The sequence below is a fragment of the Enhydra lutris genome, unplaced genomic scaffold (assembly GCF_002288905.1).
Source record: "Enhydra lutris kenyoni isolate GAN:26980312 unplaced genomic scaffold, ASM228890v2 scaffoldscaffold3, whole genome shotgun sequence".
NCBI lineage: Eukaryota > Metazoa > Chordata > Mammalia > Carnivora > Mustelidae > Enhydra > Enhydra lutris.
In genome coordinates, this window is record NW_019154087.1 from 25019125 (window position 1) to 25039109 (window position 19985).

The 19985-nt window shown below is 37.3% G+C and overlaps 1 protein-coding gene across 1 annotated transcript in view; it reads left to right on the forward strand.

The window, feature by feature from the left end:
• The window catches only part of LOC111154496 (pyrophosphatase (inorganic) 2), an 88562-nt gene that overhangs the window by 2130 nt on the left and 66447 nt on the right, over nt 1–19985 (forward strand). The window contains exons 2-4 of the mRNA XM_022514123.1: nt 10819–10883; nt 12746–12790; nt 18359–18412. Of these exons, the coding sequence (XP_022369831.1) occupies nt 10819–10883; nt 12746–12790; nt 18359–18412 (164 nt within the window). The remainder of the gene's footprint in view (nt 1–10818; nt 10884–12745; nt 12791–18358; nt 18413–19985) is intronic.

Below are 19985 nucleotides of genomic sequence, written 5' to 3' on the forward strand. Positions count from 1 at the left end.
CATCCTTGGCCCAGCATGTTTCCTGCTTGCTGGCAAGGGTAGGACAAAGTGAGAAGCCCCTTTAGGGTAAGGGAGGAAGTGGAAAACAGTGAACAAATTGCTTCTTATAAAGATGGTCTCAAATTAGGTATTTTGAGTGTTGACAATGTCTGCATGAAGTACTAGTATGTAGTTGTACATAACTTCAAACAAAAACGCGAGTGCAGCACTCCTTGGCTGAAAAGTGTTGTTCACCGTTATTGCAGCGGAATCATTTCCAAATATATTCCAGTTTTCTAAAATACTGCACTGGGAGGTAGACCATTTTTGAGCTTCATTTCTGTAAATGGTTTCTCTGTACTGCCATTCAGGAGAATCTGAATAAATGATAGGTTTAATACTTTTTTTTCCCTTTTAATTAGCACTGGACTTTGTAGAAACAGTACTGAAGTGAGATGGGATGATATAGGGGCAAGAGCATCCTGGCAGGAATCATCAGGTCTCCTTGGTACTAGCCCTGGCCTTTTATTAACTTTCTATGTAGCCTTGACTGAGTCATTTAACTTACCTGTATCTCAATTTTATTAAACCATGGAAAGAGGAGATTGGACTAGATTGTCATTTTTCCAAACTGTACTGAGTTGAACACAGACATACCATAGTTTATTATTAGGTTTTCTTTATACAAAGCACTTCATGGTTTAATAAATGAGCAGAACACTTCCCATTTTATCACCTTCTTGGAGAGTCACAGTGTGCATATTAAAGATCTGGGAAATTCTGATATAAAGTAACTTGTTATAAAGATTTGAACCCCAGAGCCCATATTTCTTAGAACATTTTAACATTTTAATGACCCTGGAGTTTCATGGAATTCAGTTGGGGAGGCGCTGGGTGAGGTGATAACTGAAACTTCCAAAAGCAAGTGTGTTGGAGAAAGTTTTAGACTAGTAATCAAAGCACTTAGATTGTAGGCCTAGTTGGACTATCTTGGGCATTGGTTGACATCCCTCAGCTCAATTTCTCCATCTGCAAAATACGGATAGTACTAATGATATTATCGAATTGCTTGTGACAGTTAAATGAGATCAAGTGTGTAAGATTATCAGTGTCTCACACATGGTGCATGGTAAATATTTAATATTTTCATTTCTTTTTTCCTTTTGACTTCAAGATGTAAGACCAGAATTCTTGTCATATTCTGTGAAGGGTGAAAGTAATGGGAGAGAAGCAGATTCTCTGCTGAGTGTGGAGCCCTAGGCAGGGCTCAGTCTCACAACCCTGAGATCATGACCTGAGCCAAAATTAACCTCAACTGACTGAGCCACACCCATGCACCCCCCAAGTCTTGGTTTTAATGGATATTGTTCTGCAGTCTTTTAAATTGTGAAATCATAATGAAGTTAGACTTGTTTATATGGGACCAAAGAGAGCACTGCATGTCAATATTCCTTTGATAGCCTGCAAGTCTGTCTTTGTTTTGTTAGTAACTTGAAAATTCATGAAGTACCTGGGTGGCTCACTTTGTTGAGCCTCTGACTCAATATCGTTGATACTGTTTAGGTCATGATCTCAGTCAGGATCTTGAGATGGAGCCCTGGTTAAGATTATCTCTGTCTCTCTGCCCTTCTCCCTGCTCACACACTCTCAAAAAAAGGAAAAAAAAAAAACACAAAACATTCTTTTTTTTTTTTTTTTTAAGATTTTATTTATTTATTTGAGAGAGAGACAGAGAGAGAGAGCATGAGCGAGAAGGTCAGAGGGAGAAGCAGACTCCCCGTGGAGCTGGGAGCCCGATGCGGGATTCAATCCCGGAACTCCGGGATCATGACCTGAGCTGAAGGCAGTCGTCCAACCAACTGAGCCACCCAGGCGTCCTTTTTTTTTTTTTTTTAACATTTTCTCAAAGATGAGTAGAAGCTATGCTTTCCATAGTTTGGATTTTTGTTACTATGGGGTAGGTGACTGATTCACTTTGAGTCACTGTGCTGTAGGTAATTCATGTTGCTTTTATTTAGAGTAAGAATGAATCATACAGTTCTTTAACAGTGAATTTGTTTTATCATTCATAGTATATACTTAAGTTGAAATTACTATAGGTTTTCTTTTTTTAAGCACATCATTTGAGGGGTAGGTGATGGAATCTGCCATTGACTGTACCATACATTTGGACTTAATAAAATTTCCTGTGAATAATCCACACAATATATGTTTGAGTCTTAAATATATGAGTTCTTAAAACCTTTTTTTAAGTTGGTTTATATCATAGAATTAGAATTTTATAGAGAACATATAGAACATAATGGTTATTGTGTGAATATTGAAAAATTACTTGTATCTATTTGGTATTTGTCATTGCTAAACTTCCAGTAAGAATCTCTATACATGGGGGGAAAAAAAAAGAATCTCTATATATGGTTTTTAGTAATAATTTGTAATCGTCTGATGGTACTTGGCATACATGTAGCTATTTGGTGTATACACATATTATCAAATCCAAGTTTTGTACTCCGTTCAATGTTCTCACTTGCTAATACCATTAATAAACTTTCATCCTACTACAGCTTGCTGTTATGAGAGAAAAATGTAGGTAATTTACAAAATAATAGAATAAAATCTTATTTCAGTCTAGTTGAAGGGAAAGCTTTAATTAACACTGTGTGCGGTATAGCTTGACGGGCAGGACAGAATTCTTAGTTTATTATTTTTTTTTTTTTTAAAGATTTTATTTATTTATTTGACAGACAGAGATCACAAGTAGGCAGAGAGGCAGGCAGAGAGAGAGGAAGGGAAGCAGGCTCCCTGCCGAGCAGAGAGCCCGAAGCGGGACTCGATCCCAGGACCCTGAGATCATGACCTGAGCCGAAGGCAGCGGCTTAACCCACTGAGCCACCCAGGCGCCCATTAGTTTATTATTTTTGACAAAGCAAAATACTGAGACAAGATGGCAGTTGTTTGTCTGATCTGCCTCCTAGCGAATATCCTATTACAGTGATAATAAGTGAATAAAAAAGGATAATCCTAAAACAACAAATAAGGATCCAACAGAGCTGGAGATTTCAGAATGCATATAGAACATGACAAATAGTTGGAGGTATGGTCATTGATGAAACAGTGTGGAGGAAGTCCCAATGTAAGTATATGTGCTGTGGGGGGTCTGTAGAATAAGAAGAAGCCAGACTCTGGTGCAGAACCCCACAGTGGTTGTGCGGGGTTAATGTCCAATAGGAGAGAGGGTGAGAGGGGGATGTGGAGCTTAATGCAGGGGGTTGGTGTCAGTTTTATTATGGAATAGCACACAGATGTTTATCACGGAGGCTTGGGGCTTGTGGAATGGGCTGGTTTCTTCAGAAATTGAAGACAGTGGAGGGTTGTAGAACGGCCCGCCCCCCAGTGTAATAGCCAACTTCTTACCCCTGTGTCTCCACGGGAAGCTGACTTTCAACAAGGCTTTCTCGTGTACACATCAGTCTTTCTAGTCTCTTATTAAATATCAACCAAATTGTCAAGGATCACCATCAGTCAGGCTTTCACTCCTGCTGCTATTGCTGCCACTCTACCAAACTCATGGTCAAAAGGCGACTTGCATGTGACAAATATAATGATCAATTTTAAGTTCTCATCTCATGTGGATTATCAACAGAACTTGTCATAGTCGATCACTTTGTCTTCCTTGAAACATTTTTTTTTTTTCTTTTTGTCTCTGGGACAACGCTTTTTTATTTTGATGGTCTTTTGAGATGCTCTAGGGCTCAGTACTTGGCCCACATCTCTGTCTGTTCTCTCTCTAGGGCAGGGGTTGGCTAATGTTTTCTGTAAAGGGCTCTGATGGTAACTAGTAGGCTTTGCAGGGCATAGGGTCTCTGCCACAACTACTTAACTCCACCTTTCTAGCATAGAAGCAGCCAGAGAGAGTAAAATATGAATATGGCTTTGCCCGAGAAAACTTTATTTACACAAGTAAAAACAGGCCGTGGGCCGAGGTTTGCTGACTGTAGCTATTGAGCTTTTCAGCCCCACAGTTTTAGATAAATCTGTGCCTCCCAGATTTGCAACAGCCTGAATCTCTTCGTGAACTCAAGATTGACACATCCAGTAAACATATTCTGTCGTCTCCACCTAAACATCTCAGAGACATCTCAAGGTTACCATGTGTAGTACTCTGGATTCTGGATTCCTCTGCCTGCTCGGTTGTTGTTTCTGTCCTCAAACCTGTAACCAGTAACTCAGCAATCATTCTTGGTGCCTTTCTTACTCTTAACCCCACTTCGGATTCAGTAGTTTCTCCCTTCAGCTGTGCTTTTGAAGTGTATCCAGAAGAGTTACTTCTCTCCACTTCCCCCTTGCGACTTAATCCATCTTCCACCTGCCAATTGTAGTAGCCTTCTGATTCTTCCTCCTGCTGCCACCCTGGTCCCCCTCGAGTCTGCTTTCCACACAGAAGTCACCTTGATCCTTTTAACATGTAAGTCAAATCATGTCCAGGCTCTGCTCAAAACCCCAGTGACTTCTCATTTCGCTCAAAATAAACTTAAAATATTCACCACAGTATACAAGGTTGTGTGTGACTAATATTGGACTTCCTCTCTGAATTTGTCACCTGCCACTCTTCCTTTTGATCAGTGTGTTCCAGCTGTCCTGGCCTCTCTGCAGGGTTCCTCCCTAGATAATCTGCTTGACCTGCTTCCTCACTTTATTTAGGTCTGTGCTGAAGTATTACCTATCAGTGAGCTCTTCCCTGTCCTTTCCATTTAAATTTTTATCTCTTCTCTTATTCATTCCTTTCTTGCTGTCATTCTTTTGCTTTTTGATGCTTATTGTACCCAGTATAGTAAGAACATACTCCTATTCATTGCTTCTATACTTGACCCCCCCCCCCAACTAGAATAGAAATTCCATAAGAAGAGGGAATTTGTATACCCAGGACTTATGTGTTCAGTAAATATTGAATGAATGAATTTAAGAAAATCTTACAAATTAAGTAGAAAAGAAAAAGTAGAAGAGAATTTGATTTTTAAAAAGTCCGATAAATGTCCTCTGAGATTTTAGAAACTCTTGTATATATTAAAAAGGAAGAGGAAGCTATGAAGAAAACATAATTACAGACCTTTTCAAATACTGTAAAGACAAAGAACTCAATAGGTGGTGTAGTGGGACAAAAGATGATCTGTTGTTTTAAGCCACCAGGTTTGTGATCATCTGTTATGGCAGTCCCGGAAAACTAATAGAGAAAAGTTAGAATATAAGGTAGAATATAAGCTAAAAAAATCTACCAGAAAAGTTATAAGGTAAAGAAATCCATAGAAAGTAGAACAAAATGTCAAGGAGATAGAAAATGGAGGTAGAGGAGACATAAGACTTAATCTACGAAGTCCAGTATTTGACTAATAAGAGTGCCAGAAGGAATGGAGAGGTAATTATCAAAGAGATGGTAGAAGAAATCTAAGAATTTAAGGACCCTAATGTTCTGAGTCCCAGATACATTGCAAAATCTCAGAAAACTGAGGCTTTTATAAAGAGGTTCCTAAAAGTCTTCAGGTATGGGGCCGGGGAGGAAGGGAGAACAGCTCACCTTAGAAGGAGTGAGAATCGAACTAATATTTGACTTATGAGCACAAATGAATGCTTAAAACCTTCAAGATTCTGAGAGAAAATAACTTTCCTCCTAGAATTTACCCAGGCAATCATCAATCTAGGGTGAAGACCAAATAAGGACATTTCAGACATTTAAGGACTTGGGAGATTTACCTCCTATGCATCCTTCCTTACAGAATACAAGTTAGGGATATGCTCCTGCAAAACAACTAAGTAAACCAAAAGAGATGAATGCATGGGATCCAGGAAACAGATCTGAGCTGGAGACCAAAGAAGCAGAGTCTTAGGAGGCCAGAAAGTCATGCAGTCTTTATTGCAGCAAGGGGATAGAGATATTCAAAGAGAGTTGTTTGTGTATAGAGAATCCATAGTCTTTGTGGAATCTGTGAGGCATTTGAATAATTTATAGATACGATTATGACTGACGATGGAAGAAACATAATTAGAAGCACAAGTCAAAACAAGCTGAACAGGAGAGGAAATTTAATTATAACATTATACTTGGCCAAAAATCAATACATAGACAGTGCTTCTCAAACTTACTTCGGTGTAAGAAGTGTTTGTGGGTGCTTGCTAAAAATCTATCCAGATTTCTCTTAAGATTCTGATTCCCTAGGTATGGGAGATCCAGAGACCTGTTTAACAAACACTCCCAAGTTTTTCCTATCTTTAGAGAAATTTTGAAAATATACTAATAGGAAAAGCATAGAAAATTCAGTATGAATATAGAACATTTATCAACCTTGAAATGAAAAAATAAAAGTGCAGAAGATAAAAATTAAGGATAAAGGGACTGAAGTAAAAAACAAGGTAGTACAGTCAAATATTGTATGTATTTGGTGGAACAAGGAATAAAGCTGTAAATGTTAAGATTGGTCAGTAGACGGGGCGCCTTGGTGGCTCAGTGGGTTAAAGCCTCTGCCCTCAGTTCAGGTCATGATCCAAGGGTCTTGGGATCGAGCCCCACATTGGGCTCTCTGCTCAGCAGGGAGCTTGCTTCCTCCTCTCTCTCTGCCTGCCTTTCTGCCTACTCATGATCTCTGTCTGTCAAATAAATAAATAAAATCTTAAAAAAAAAAAAGATTGGTCAGTAAAGAATTTAAGAGGAACAGATTGGGAGTGAAATGAACTAAACTTATCTCTTAAAATTAGAATCAATAGATAATTTCTAAAATTGGTAAGGCAAAAACTAACCATACAAATACATTATTTGGAGAGATATAGATAATTACTAGACCTCAAGTAAATTAAAGAGGTGAAAAATTTTGCTCTGACGGTGGATCTGAATTGGAGAGAGGTGAAGACTGCTACATTTTGTCAACCATGTACATAGATTGCTTTGTTTAAACAGCAAAATAGGTACTTTTTTTTTTTTAAGATTTTATTTACTTATTTGACAGAGAGATCAGAAGTAGGCAGAGAGGCAGGCAGAGAGAGGGGGAAGCAGGCTCCCCACTGAGCAGAGAGCCTAATGCAGGGCTCCATCTCAGGACCCTGAGATCATGATCTGAACTGAAGGCAGAGGCTTAACCCACTGAGCCAACCAGGTGCCCCCAAAATAGGTACTTTAAAAAGCAAATTGGCAGCAACAACTTGGTTTCAAATCTAAAGAAACGATCAGACTGAGCTTCAAATACTGAAGTTCTAACTCAGGATTATTACTGATTGATTCTGAGGCTCTGGGAAGGGGCCGTTTATATCCCTTGCTTCAGTTCTGTCATCTTTACGGAGTGGCACACATTGCTCCAACGCTTGCTGCATGGACCTCATGTCTCTGTCTATGTCTCCTGTGTAAAGTATGGATTACCCTTTCCATTTTACTGAGGATCAGGATAGATAGCACCTATCTTTACATCTAGCTTTCGAGAGTCTTAACACTCTTGTGGAGCATGCTGGCATACTAATAGCACTGACCCCAGAAAACTTGATGGAGTCTCATCCTCCCTTTCTGCATTAGGTCAATGATGAGCTTTCTGATAATCCTAAGAGGACTCCTTTGTCTTTGCACTTATTGGGTGGTGCTGTGGAGATGAGGAAGTACAAACCCTGTCTTGGCTGTGGGCTTAGCTCACTTTTTAGCACTTGTATTCCCGTATCTAGTGCATTACCTTTTACAAACTAAATTACATATTGCTCAATTGAAAAAAATTGAGAAAATTAAGTTTCAGAGAAATTGAGTGAGTTTATCAAGCTCAGTAACTAGAAGTTAGGTTCTTAGTCTCTGAATTCATGGCTTTGCGTGAGTTTTTGGTATATTTCCCAATCAAAGCATTATCATCTGACATCTAAAGCCATATTTTATTTTTATTGTTGCAGATATAATTCTGTTCTTTTTTCTTCATTAGTACATTTTAATTTATACTATTTTGTGGTTCAGATGGCTGCTAGTAGGTATTGGTTTTCTAAGTCAGACCATTCACCTACTAATACTCTTTTTATTTCCAAGATGCAAATTAGAAAACAGCTTAAACCCATGCGTTGGCAGTATCATAGTCTTTGAATATCATGTTTAGATCCCGGTTTACCTCAGCACACTTCATAAATCTTTAGCTTTTAATGATCACAGTCCCATTTTCTCCTCAGGCTTGAGTAGTGTGCTTTCAATCTAAATCATAGTAAGTTTGTTGGGGCTTGTCCTCAGTTAACAGGAGCATTGGAGCTTTAGAGAAATTTAACACCAAATCAATGTGCTAGAGGTATCATTTATTCTTAATTACAAAGGCAGCCCAACTGGTCTGTCAAATTTCCTATACTTTCTTAATTTTAATAACAAAGTTCCTTGGTTTATGCAGCTGCTTGAAGAGATCATTGTTAATTCCCATCATAGTGATGGGTCCCAAATGTAATGATTGACCTAATCTTCCAGAGGATTGTATTTTTCTCAAAACTACCTTATCTTTGTGGCTTAAAACTAGGAATCACAGATTGGTGACTGTTCATTGGAACAAGAGCTTACATTTGTACTTTAATACTTGTTTTTCTTAACCTATTTTTTTCTTATTTATTTTTGAAATTATATATAGTAAAATTGAGTCTTTTTTGGGGAACAGTTCTGAGTTTTGATAGAATATAGATTCGTTTAAACACCATCACGATCAAGACACGGAAAATCCATCACGCCTGAACAGTTTCCACGTGGTCTCTCTTGAGTCACCTTCACCCTCTGTTCTCAACTCCTGGCAATCGCTGATTGCTCTTTATGCCTGCAGTTTTGCCCTTTCCAGAATGTCATCCAAATGATACTGTTTGAGTCTTTTTTTCATTTGGCATGATACATTTTAGATTTATGCATTTTGTTGTGTGTATCAGTAGTTCATTCTTCTTTATCGGGTACTAATACATCATTGAGCAAAATACCATTATATGGGTGTAGCAGAATACATTTATCCATTTAGTGTTTGTACATTTAGTTTGCTTTCAGTTTTTGGTGATTTTGAATAAAGCCACCTGTAAACATTCACTTAGTTTTCCTGTAAACATTAGTTTTCATTTCTCTTGGTCAAGTACTTAACAGTTGGATTTCTGGGTCAAATATTTAACTTTGTAAGAAAATGACCAACTATTTTCCAAAGTGGCTGTATCATTCGAACTGGGGTATCTTAATAGAAAATAAATAATACAGATTTAAGTATGTATTACTTCTAGAAAAGTATATAATCATGCAACAAACTGATAATTTTGTTCTTGTGTTGCTCCTAGATGATTTTAAATTCAGGCAGAGAATTTGAAGTTTGATCTGATATGCAAGTTAAAGTTACATAAAGTTGCAAGTTAAAAGTACATTTTTTTTTAACTAATGAAAAATAACTTTGTAGATAATAACAAGATTGTATATACTTTGCCACTTGTATGCTCTTCTTTATCCTACCCTGTGAATGGGTCCTCAGGAGTTACCCTGTTACTAAAGTGGGAAATATTAATAGAGATGTATTTATTGAATGCCGACTAAGTGCTAGGTACTTCCTGGAAGCTGGGGACCCAGTGGAGAGTGTAGCAGAACAAACAAAAGCAAACAACAAAAACTATTAAGCCCAGGGGCGCCTGGGTCGCTCAGTGGGTTAAGCTGCTGCCTTCGGCTTAGATCATGATCTCAGAGTCCTGGGATTGACCCCGCATCGGGCTCTCTGCTCGGCAGGGAGCCTGCTTCCTCCTCTCTCTCTGCCTGCCTCTCTGCCAGCTTGTGATCTCTGTCAAATAAATAAATAAAATCTTAAAAAAAAAAAACAAAAAACTATTAAGCCCAGCTTTTGGAAACAGATGTGTTCCAATAAAAGTGCGTATTAAGTTGTTGTATTTTATTTAAATAATATATACTTTTAAAAGTATTTAAAATGTGCATTTCAGTATGCAGTGAAGATAAGATAGTTTCAGTGACTAAAGTTCATTTTTGTTTTAAGCTTACCTTGATATAAGCATCCTATCACTGAGTGGGACACAATGATTTGTTTTTCTTTTGATTGGGTCGGACCTTTATGTCTTTGTTCATGTGAATTGTAGACAGAAATTGGGAATTCTCTTGTTAGGTTTGTCCTAGGGAAATTGACATCAGTTTTAATCCAGTCACTTACTAGAGAATCTCTTTTCAGAAGTGAGGTTTTTCATATTTGGGTGATAGTCAATTTTAAACATTTTTCTGCTTTGGATGTTTTAAGCTACAGAGATAAGTACAGTTGACTTGAACAAGAGAGGGTTAGGGGCACCTGCCCACCACACAGTCGAAGATCTGTGTACAACTTCTGACTCCCTAAAAACTTAACTACTAATAGCTTATGTTAAACAGGAGCCTTACCAATAGCGAAAACAGTTGATTAACACACATTTTTGTATGTTTACGCATTATGTACTGTATTCTTACAATGAAGTAAGCTAGAGAAAAGAAAATGTTATTAAGAAAATCGTAAGGGAAAGAAAATACATTTACAGTACTATATTGTATCTAAAAAAAATCTGGGTATAAGTGGACCTGTGCATTTCAAACTTAGATTGTTCAAAGGTCAACTGTAAATTATTTTGGCAAACCAAGATATGGTTTATTTGGTATGTATTCTCTTTGGTCATCATATTGGGATAAATTTTAAAAGTTGAAGTAAACTTTAAATTCATAGTTAAGGTTAATTTGAAAAATCTTTGAACACTTTTTCAAAAAGTTTAAAAGTAGATAAGGATGTAATTGTTCTGAAGAACAGGATAATCTATTGCTTTAATTCTGTATTTTTATTTTTGTTTTGTTTTTTCCCTTTGCAGAGAATGTAGCTGGTCACTACATTTCCCCCTTTCATGATATTCCTCTCAAGGTGGACTCAACGGAGGTATTGTTTTAACTTGCTTTTGAGGGGGGGAATATATACTTCTAATATCACAAAATGCTTTTTGGAAGCATCTCGAAAGAATGTGATTGGAAGTCAAGAAGGACAGCAGAGTTGTCATAACAGGATTGTAAGCCTCCTTCATACATTAGAGATAGTATGAGAATAGGATCCTTCTGGGAGGAAGATTAGGGAACACTAGGGATTTGTGCTTCCTCCAGGCCTTCAGTGGACTGGACTGTCAATAGGATGGCAAGAGGGAGAATAATAGTGAAGATTTATTGACCGCTCGTAGTGCTTATCCACACTGTGCTCAGAACTTTACTTGCATTATCTGAGTACTGCTAGGTCTACTGTTACTATCCTTTCTTTGTTAATGAGGTTCAGTGCTTTGCCCATGGTTGCAAATCTGTTGTCCATTGTAGGAGGCAGGATATGAATTTAGGTGCTCTAACTCCAGAGGTTGCATTCTTAATTGCTCTTGTGTAATCCTTCCAGCTCTTTGCTTCTAAGTAGTATTCAGCTATAGGACAGGAAATCATACAATTTGGAGAGAGAAGGTAGCCACAGACAGGAAGGAAGAACACCCATTTTATTGTGTGTGTATGTGTGTCCATGTGTTTTGTTTTGGCCAGTGAACAGTCCATCCTGAATATCTTGTCTCCCAACACCCTCCTTGCTTTTGGCCAAAAGTGCATGATTTCATTTGTTTATTTATTAATTAATTATTCTTTCAGTAAATAGTCATTGCAGCATTATGAGCGCGCCGGCGTTCTAGGCACTAGGCCTGCAGTGGTGAATAAGATAGATGTGAGATCTAGTTTGCACTTGATTGGAGAAGACAGAAAACCAGAAAACAAGTCAATCAGTAGTGTTAAGTGCTATAAAACTAGAATAAGGTAATGAAAGAAAAAGGGTCAGTGCTTCTTCATGTGGGGGTGTATCATGACAAAATCTGTTTACTTAACAAAATAATAATATTTTGGGGAATCATGGAGTAGGTGGGAGTGGAGCTAGAAAAAGAGTGGACTAGAAATACCCAGTTGGCATGATATTCTGCCCAAGAAGATGGGGTTTGGGGAATATGAAATTGGGGTTAGGCAAAGTTGAGAATGGGACAGGGCAAAATACAAGAGGCTAACCCAGTGAATTCTGGGCATGTGGAGATTGGTACACACAGTGGTTGTGTGGATAGGTTTCCCCCATCCTCAGCTTTAATGTTTGCACCTTGTGCTTTGGAATGTGGTATTTTAGGAACAGAAATCATGTTTTAGGACCTACTTGGAATAATCATTTTTCTGTTTTGTTTCCTTCATTAGTGGTTTTTTTGGTGTGTAAAAGTTATATAGAAGTGTGAGCATTTGTGAATGGCGTAATTTTTCCTCCCAGCCCATCACATACTCTGTTTTAATTTGGAAGTGCTTGATGGAGGCATAGTAATCACACCTTGGTGGAATTTACAGGCAGGAGGTGCAGCTGAGTACTTTCATGGCTTGTTAGTCATGCTCCCTAGAGTTTAATTTCAATAATGAAATGACTGTTTTAAGTGTAATCACTGGAAACTGACAGTCTTTCCTTAAAGACCGAACACAGCCTTTGCTTAATTTTATAAAAACTAGGAAATATACTTGAAAGAGACTTAGCTTTTCTGATAAAATATTTTATGAAACACTAATGCTCCTGCACTGGGGATGCAAATGTTGAGAGAAAAGGAACTGGGCATTTGGTAGGTTCTCCATGAATCATGATTCTGGACAGCCTCTGTAGTGAATGTTTCTGTGGTAGGCTGACTTTCAGTGCTTTGCAATGCAGCTGTATTCTTTGCTGAAATATTAAAATTATAAATACCATCTTTTCTTTTATAGGAAAATGGCATTCCTACAAAGAGAGCACGAAATGATGAATATGAGGTATATCTCTAAAGGTTTTTTTTGTGAGCCACTTCTATTATCTGTTAAGGACCTTGATGATAGTTTGTGTTTGTAAAATCCTTGTAAAGTTCCCCCCTTATAAGATTTTGGTGTGCATACAGATTTTTTTTTTTTCTTCTAGTACCTGTTTAAGGCAGCTAGGGATGATCTCAGTGTTTCACTTTTTTTTCTTGTGTTAAAATACACGTAAAATAAAGTTTAGCATTTATCGCACAGTTTTTAAAGGGTGCAGTTCAGTGTAATTAAGTACGTTTCACATGTGCAGCCATCACCACCATTCTTTGTTTCAGAACGTCTTCATCTTCCCAGACTGAAACTCTACCCAGTAAACACTAACTCTCCATTCCCTGCTCCACCCAGCCCCTGGTAACTACTATTCTACTTTCTGCTTATGAATCTGACTATTCTAGGAACCTCCTTACCATTTCATTTTGTAACTGAAGAACCAGAGAGAATCAGGAAATAAACTCAGAATCAGGAAATGAACCCGTGATAAATAAAAGTTATTTATCACAATAGATAGTCTAAAGTAAAGGTACTTTATGAAAATTGGTCCGTTTACCATTTTTTTAATTCTAAGAGAAAAGGTGGTCTGAGAGGCTGTTTTAGAATTCAGGAACAAGTCTTTTGGGTATAACGGAGAAAAAAAGTTACACCAACTATACACTAAAATAAATGTCTTCTGAGAAAATCTTAAATATGTGACTGTCAAACCTTTGATAGCTCTTGATTTAGGACCAGAACATTTGATTGATGCCTGTCATCCCGTCTCATGCTGTTGATGCCTTTTTGTCTTGCTGATGTCAGACAGTTTTCCCTGCCACCTTCCTCAGCCTCCTTTTCCCTTAAACCTTATTTCCATTTTTCTCTACTCCAGCTGAAATTTATGACCCCAGCCTTTGAATCTACTTCCAGAAATAGCCATGAGTGCTGTTTAGTCCCAGCCACCTTTGCCTGCAATCCATATTGTATTTTCTTAAATTGGTGTCTGTTAAAATGGCCCTTAAACTATCTATGTTGGAATAACATAGAACACTTGTTAGAATTTCAGGTTCTAGGGTTTATTCCGTATCTACTAAATCAGAATCTGCTTGATGGGGACTGGTTAGTCCACATATTTAACAGGTGTTTCAGGGCATTCTGTACACACTGAAGTTTGAGAACCTCTGCCCTAGACGGCAGTGAATAGATACTGAGGGCTTTATAGGTTCCTGAGGACTTCGTGTATTCACCTGGAAATAGTTGTGTTTTTTTTTTTTTTTCCAGTGGGAAAAATGTATTCTGAGTCTGTATAGCCAACTTAAAATTTAATTCTTAGAACATGGTTTATATGTCAGAGAGCGACTAATTGGAGTCTGTAGTTTGTGTTTGTTTATTTATAACTCTCTCCCATTTTTTCCAAGCCCTTGGCAATGACTTTTCTATTCTGTTTCTATGAGTTTGGCCCTTCTTTCCTCCCTCCTTCCTTCCTTCCTTCCTTCCTAGAATTCCAGATACAGGTGGTACAATGCAGTAGTTGTCTTTCTCTGTCTGGCTTATTTCAGTGAGAATAATGCCCTATTGGTCCACCCATGTTGTCACAAATGGCAGGTTTCCTTCTTTCTCATGGCTGAATAATATTCCATTGTATATATTAAGCACATCTTCTTTATCTTTTCATCCATTGACGGACGTTTAGATTGTTTGTATATCTGAGCTATTGTGAATAATGCTGCAGTGAGCATCAGAATGCATGTATCTCTTCAATATTCTGTTTTCGTTGCTTTTTTTTTTAAGATTTTATTTATTCATTTGTCAGAGAGCACAAGCAGGGGGAGCAATAGGCAGAGGGAGAAGGAGAATGAGAAGCAGACTCCCTGTGGAGCAGGAAGCCCCATGTAGGACTTGATCCCAGGACCCTGAGATCATGACCTGAGCCGAGGCTAGCCGCTTAACCTACTGAGCCACCTAGGCACCCCTCAGTTTTCTTTGGATAAATATCCAGAAGTGGGATTGCTGGATCATATGATAGCTTTGTTTTTATTTTTTATTTTTATTTTTTAAAAGATTTTATTTATTTATTTATTTATTTATTTATTTATTTGACAGAGAGAGGGAGATCACAAGTAGGCAGAGAGGCAGGCAGAGAGAGAGGAGGAAGCAGGCTCCCTGCTGAGCAGAGAGCCCGATGCGGGGCTCCATCCCAGGACCCTGAGATCATGACCTGAGCCAAAGGCAGAGGCTTAACCCGCTGAGCCACCCAGGCACCCCTGTTTTTATTTTTTTAAAAAACTGCCACACTGTTTTCTGTAGCAATTTACATTCCCACCAGCAGTGCACAAGCATTCTCCTTTTTTCACATTCTTACCGGCACTTGTTATTTCTCGTCTTTTGATGATGACTGCCATTCTAACAGGTGTGAGGTGGTACCTCATTGTGGTTTTGATTTGCATTTCTCTGACAGTTGTGATGTTGAGTACCTTTTCATGTACCTTTTGACTGTCTCTTGGAAAATCGTGGTGGGAGGGGCAGAAGGAGAGAGTCCCAAGATGAATCCCTCCTGAGCGCAGAGCCTGCCCACTGGGCTCAATCTCGGCACCCATGAGATCATGACCTGAGCGGAAACCAAGTCAAACCAAGTTAGCCGCTTAACCGACTGAGCCACCCAGGCGCCCCCCTGCCCATTTCTTAATCAGATTTTTTTTTCTATTGAGTCGCATGAGTTCTTTGAGTTTTGGATACTAATCTTTTAAATATTTTTTTTTTTTAATTTATTTATTTGACAGACAGAGATCACAAGCAGGCAGAGAGGCAGGCAGAGAGAGAGGAGGAAGCAGGCTCCCTGCCGAGCAGAGAGCCCGACGCGGGGCTCGATCCCAGGACCCTAAGATCATGACCTGAGCCGAAGGCAGCGGCTCAACCCACCGAGCCACCCAGGCTCCCCAAGTTTTGGATACTAATCTTTATTGGATATATGACTTAAAATATTTTTTCCCACTTATAGTTTACCTTTTTTATGTTGTTAATTGTTTCCTTTGCTGAGCCGAAGGTTTTTAGTCTGACGGTATTACTTGTTTATTTTTGCTATATGTTGCCTTTGCTCCAAAGTTTATTTGATCTTTTTAAGAGTTAGAGGAAAGAAGGGTGATATCCTCCCATTTTTTTCCAAAGTATATAAAATTTGCTAACTTTTTTCATGTATTATGAGTTTTTCTTTTTGGTTTTTGCAATAAAAATAGAAAGGAAAAGTGGAGAGACAGAAAACACCTGAAGAAGGAGGTAAATGGTTCTTGCTCATATCCAGCTTTCTCACTTGAAATGTGTCCCCTCGTATCTTTCCTATTTTCTGGTAAATTTCAGCAGACCATTACTGGTTTATAGTTAACAGTAATCTTAGGATAACCAGACTAACATTGGCTTTAAAAAATTATAAGTAATACATATTTTAGCTGGAGGGAAGAAAAACAGGCTGGGGATTCACTCTTCAGAGTCAGTAACAAGTGATGAAGGAGAGATGGTTGTTGCACACTTAAAATTCAAACCTTGTCTTTTGTTCTTTTGGTCTATTTCAAGTTTCTGTGAGTGGTTTTGGTAGGTGTCATTGTGTAAAACATTTGTGACTTGCCTGGGTCTTCCTGTCACCTCTGAGGATTCATCTGTATACATTTGTTCTCTTATAGCCAGGCTTTCAGGGATGAATGAATTATGGGAACATCTGCCATTTACTTAGGTTTTTCTTTTTAACAGCTACTTGAGACATATTTAAACAGGTGCTGGGGTACCTCATAAAAGAGCATAGAAAATGAAACATAACAGCAAGACTGTGTATAAAGTTTCAGAGATAGGTATGAGACATACTTCTAAGGAGCAGTTGTGAATTCATTCTTGGCTTTGTTCTTTATCTCATTATGGTTTTGCATTTCTCTCATTGGTAAACTTTAGTCTTAACTAGAAAAGCTTAACAACCATCATTACTTTTGTGGCTCAAATGGCATTCTTTGAATTAATAGCATCCGTGTTTTGCCAAGCCCCCACGTACTATTTAGCAGTGCTGTAAGCCAGAGGTTTGCAACTTTGGATGAGTATTAAAATTTGCTTGCAGAGCTTTTAAAAAATAAGCAGTGCCCTGCCTCCATCCCCAAGCTATTGAATTCAAATATGTGGGAGGTTGGCTCTAGGAAACCTTTTTTTTTTTTTTTTTTTAATTGATTAAAGCTCTCCTGGTGATTTTGATGCGTGGCACAATTGAGAATAAGTATATTTAATCACTGCTTTCTCAAATGATTCTGTGCTAAGGAATTAGTTTTTGGTTTATTTTTGATCTGTTGTGAACTGACACTTCAAAAAAATATAATAAAAATGAATTATTAGAAAAGTGTAATTCAAGGTTCAACAGACCTGAAAATGGCTCCATCAAATTGCTATTAATGTTTCTAAATGAACCAGTAACAATCAGCTTGCAGATTAGCGCTGGTTCTTGGCCATACTTGTAGCACTGTTTTAACATTGCTTTCCTATGGTAAGTTCAAAATGGCATGCAAGTTGACTTTAAACTTGAGACTTTATTTTTGTAAGGCCCAAACTATGGAAAATTACAGATTTGTATACCTAAGTACTGTAGGCAGGCATTTTTACTCACCATTGACCTAGAGTCTTTTTTGTTTTAAATGCTCTGTAAAGTTCAAAAATGATAAAAAGAAGCTGGTTCTTTTATAACTTTAGGGTATCAGAAATCCTAGATAAGCAATCTAAGTGTAGAAAGGTGTCAGTCTGACTTTTTAAACTTAATACTTACCTATGCCAAAAGCCTTAATTTTACATTATGATCATAATAACTTGTCTTTAAATATTTCATTGGTTTGGGAGTTGTTTTTTTAAGATTTTATTTATTTATTTATTTATTTGAGAGAGAGAGTGCAGGTGAGAGGGAACACAAGCAGGGGGAGTGGGAAAGGGAGAAGCAGGCTTCCCGCTGAGCAGGGAGCCCGATGTAGAACTCGATCCCAGCACCCTGGGATCATGACCTGAGCTGAAGGCAGACGCTTAACGACCGAGCCACCCAGGCGCCCCTAGATATTGCTTTGTGATTTTCAAAACATTTTACTTTGTAATTTTTTTGTGTATTTTCATTTAAATTATGTAATTGATCTGTGTTACAACCTTGTGTGGTGATTAGGACAGAGATCATTACACTTACATTACAGATCGGAAAAGTGAGACTTTAGTTTACATGATGGACCCTGTCTCTCACTTCTGTTTTAGTTGGAAAATAAAAATTGAAACAAGTTTCCATTCTAGTTCTGTCACTATACTGTGAAGGTGAAATATAGCAAGTTTTAATGCTGCAGCATCATGTGACATGATGGCTTAAATCCTGCTGTGTTTTAGACAACAACTTTAATTTTTCAGAAGAAATTTAAGGCATACAGATGTATGATGTAGTCTCCACACATTTTTGTAGGGAAAAAAATTACAGTATTCTTGCACAAGAGACAAGTGATATAAAGGATAAGTAAAAATTTAAAAATTATCTGTTTGTTTTTTTTTTTTTTTTTTTTTTAACTGCAGAATTTGTTTAATATGGTTGTAGAAGTACCTCGGTGGACAAATGCTAAAATGGAGGTATGGCTATATTATTTTAATGTCAAGTGGAAATTACAATTAAGACTTAAAAATTTTATTTCAAGTTGGTCTGGTGGTATTTTGAATTTGGGATGGTTGACAAACTTCTTTTTGATAAAAACAATTGAAAACACTTTAGTGAATTTGAAATGTAATTTTCAAATAGCAAAATATTATTCAAAGCTGAATTTACACTTTAAAGAGTGTGTTTTCCACTTTTGTCTCTCTGGTTTGTTATACACATATTTATTTAATTTTCTTTGACTTCTCTGTCTTTGAAAAATAACAAACATTTTCCAGGTTTATTTAAACAGATTCAGCGATGTATTTTGTTCACAGGTAAAATTGAGACATATTTATTTGGGACTGATGGCAAGTTTCTAAAGACAAACTGTCCTTTAGATTTTTGTACCAGAAATGAAAGCATTTTCCTGGCCAACTCTTGATTTATAAGTGCTATCCAGGATATCTGCTATTCCCTGGTTACCTTTTTTTCCCCTTTTTTAAATGTTTTCTTTGAAACATGAACCTATCAAGAACTTCCCTTTTGCCCTTCAGAATTTTCTTGTTCCATCTTCAGTTAGGTAAGATTCCTTAGACTTCTGAGTGAAATTTAATTTATGGCACTTAGTTTCTTTAGTTATTTAAGTCTTGTCCTATTGCTTTGGTTGTGATAGCAAGTATTATTTCAAGTATTTTTTTTAAAAGATCTTATTTAGGTATTTATTTGAGAGAGAAAATGTGCAAGTGCATGTGTACATGCATACAGGAGAGCCCATGTGAGTGGGGTGAGGGGCAGAGGGAGAGGAGAGAATCTCAAGTAGACTCTATAAGGGGCTCAGTCTCAGGATATTGAGATCATGACCTGAGCCGAAAGCAAGAGTTGGGCACTTAACTGACTAAGCCCTCCAGATGCCCCTCAAGTATTTTAATTAAGGATTGTTATATAGATGTATGTTTTTCAGAATTTATAGTTAGTGAATTGCCAGTAATTTCACCAAGTCCTAGTAGCATTGTTTTTGTTAATATTTTAATAGGTAAGAGTAAAAGTTAAAAAAAAATGGATTCTTTTTTTGGTCTTCCTTCAGAATATTTGAGCATTCTGGCTACTTTCTATCTCAGTTAGGTATAGAATCAAGAATCTGTGAGATCCTACCTAATTTAAGCAGTACTTATTCATTCAAAAATGGCTTCAAGTTATTCTTTATGGGATAGTGGTTTTTTTTTTGTTGTTTTTTTTTGGCAACTCAGTTTGAGTATATTTGATAGAAAGTTAACTGAAATGAAATTACTTGGTGAAAATCTTTAAGTTAACCTTATTTTCATAAGATTGATGGTAAGACACCCAAAATTAGTATCAAAAAGCAAGTAGGTTAATCTTTATCCTTTTGCCCTTACGGTAATTCTGTTATTTTTGTTCCAAATGAGTGCCTATATAATAGAGTAACTAAGTATATAATCTGATGTTTCCTTTTTAGACATTCTTTCTTACTTAAAACTGTAAAGTAGAAATAAGAGTTAATTTATTTTAAAGTATCTTTGATCAATAAGTTGGAATATAAATATTTAGCCT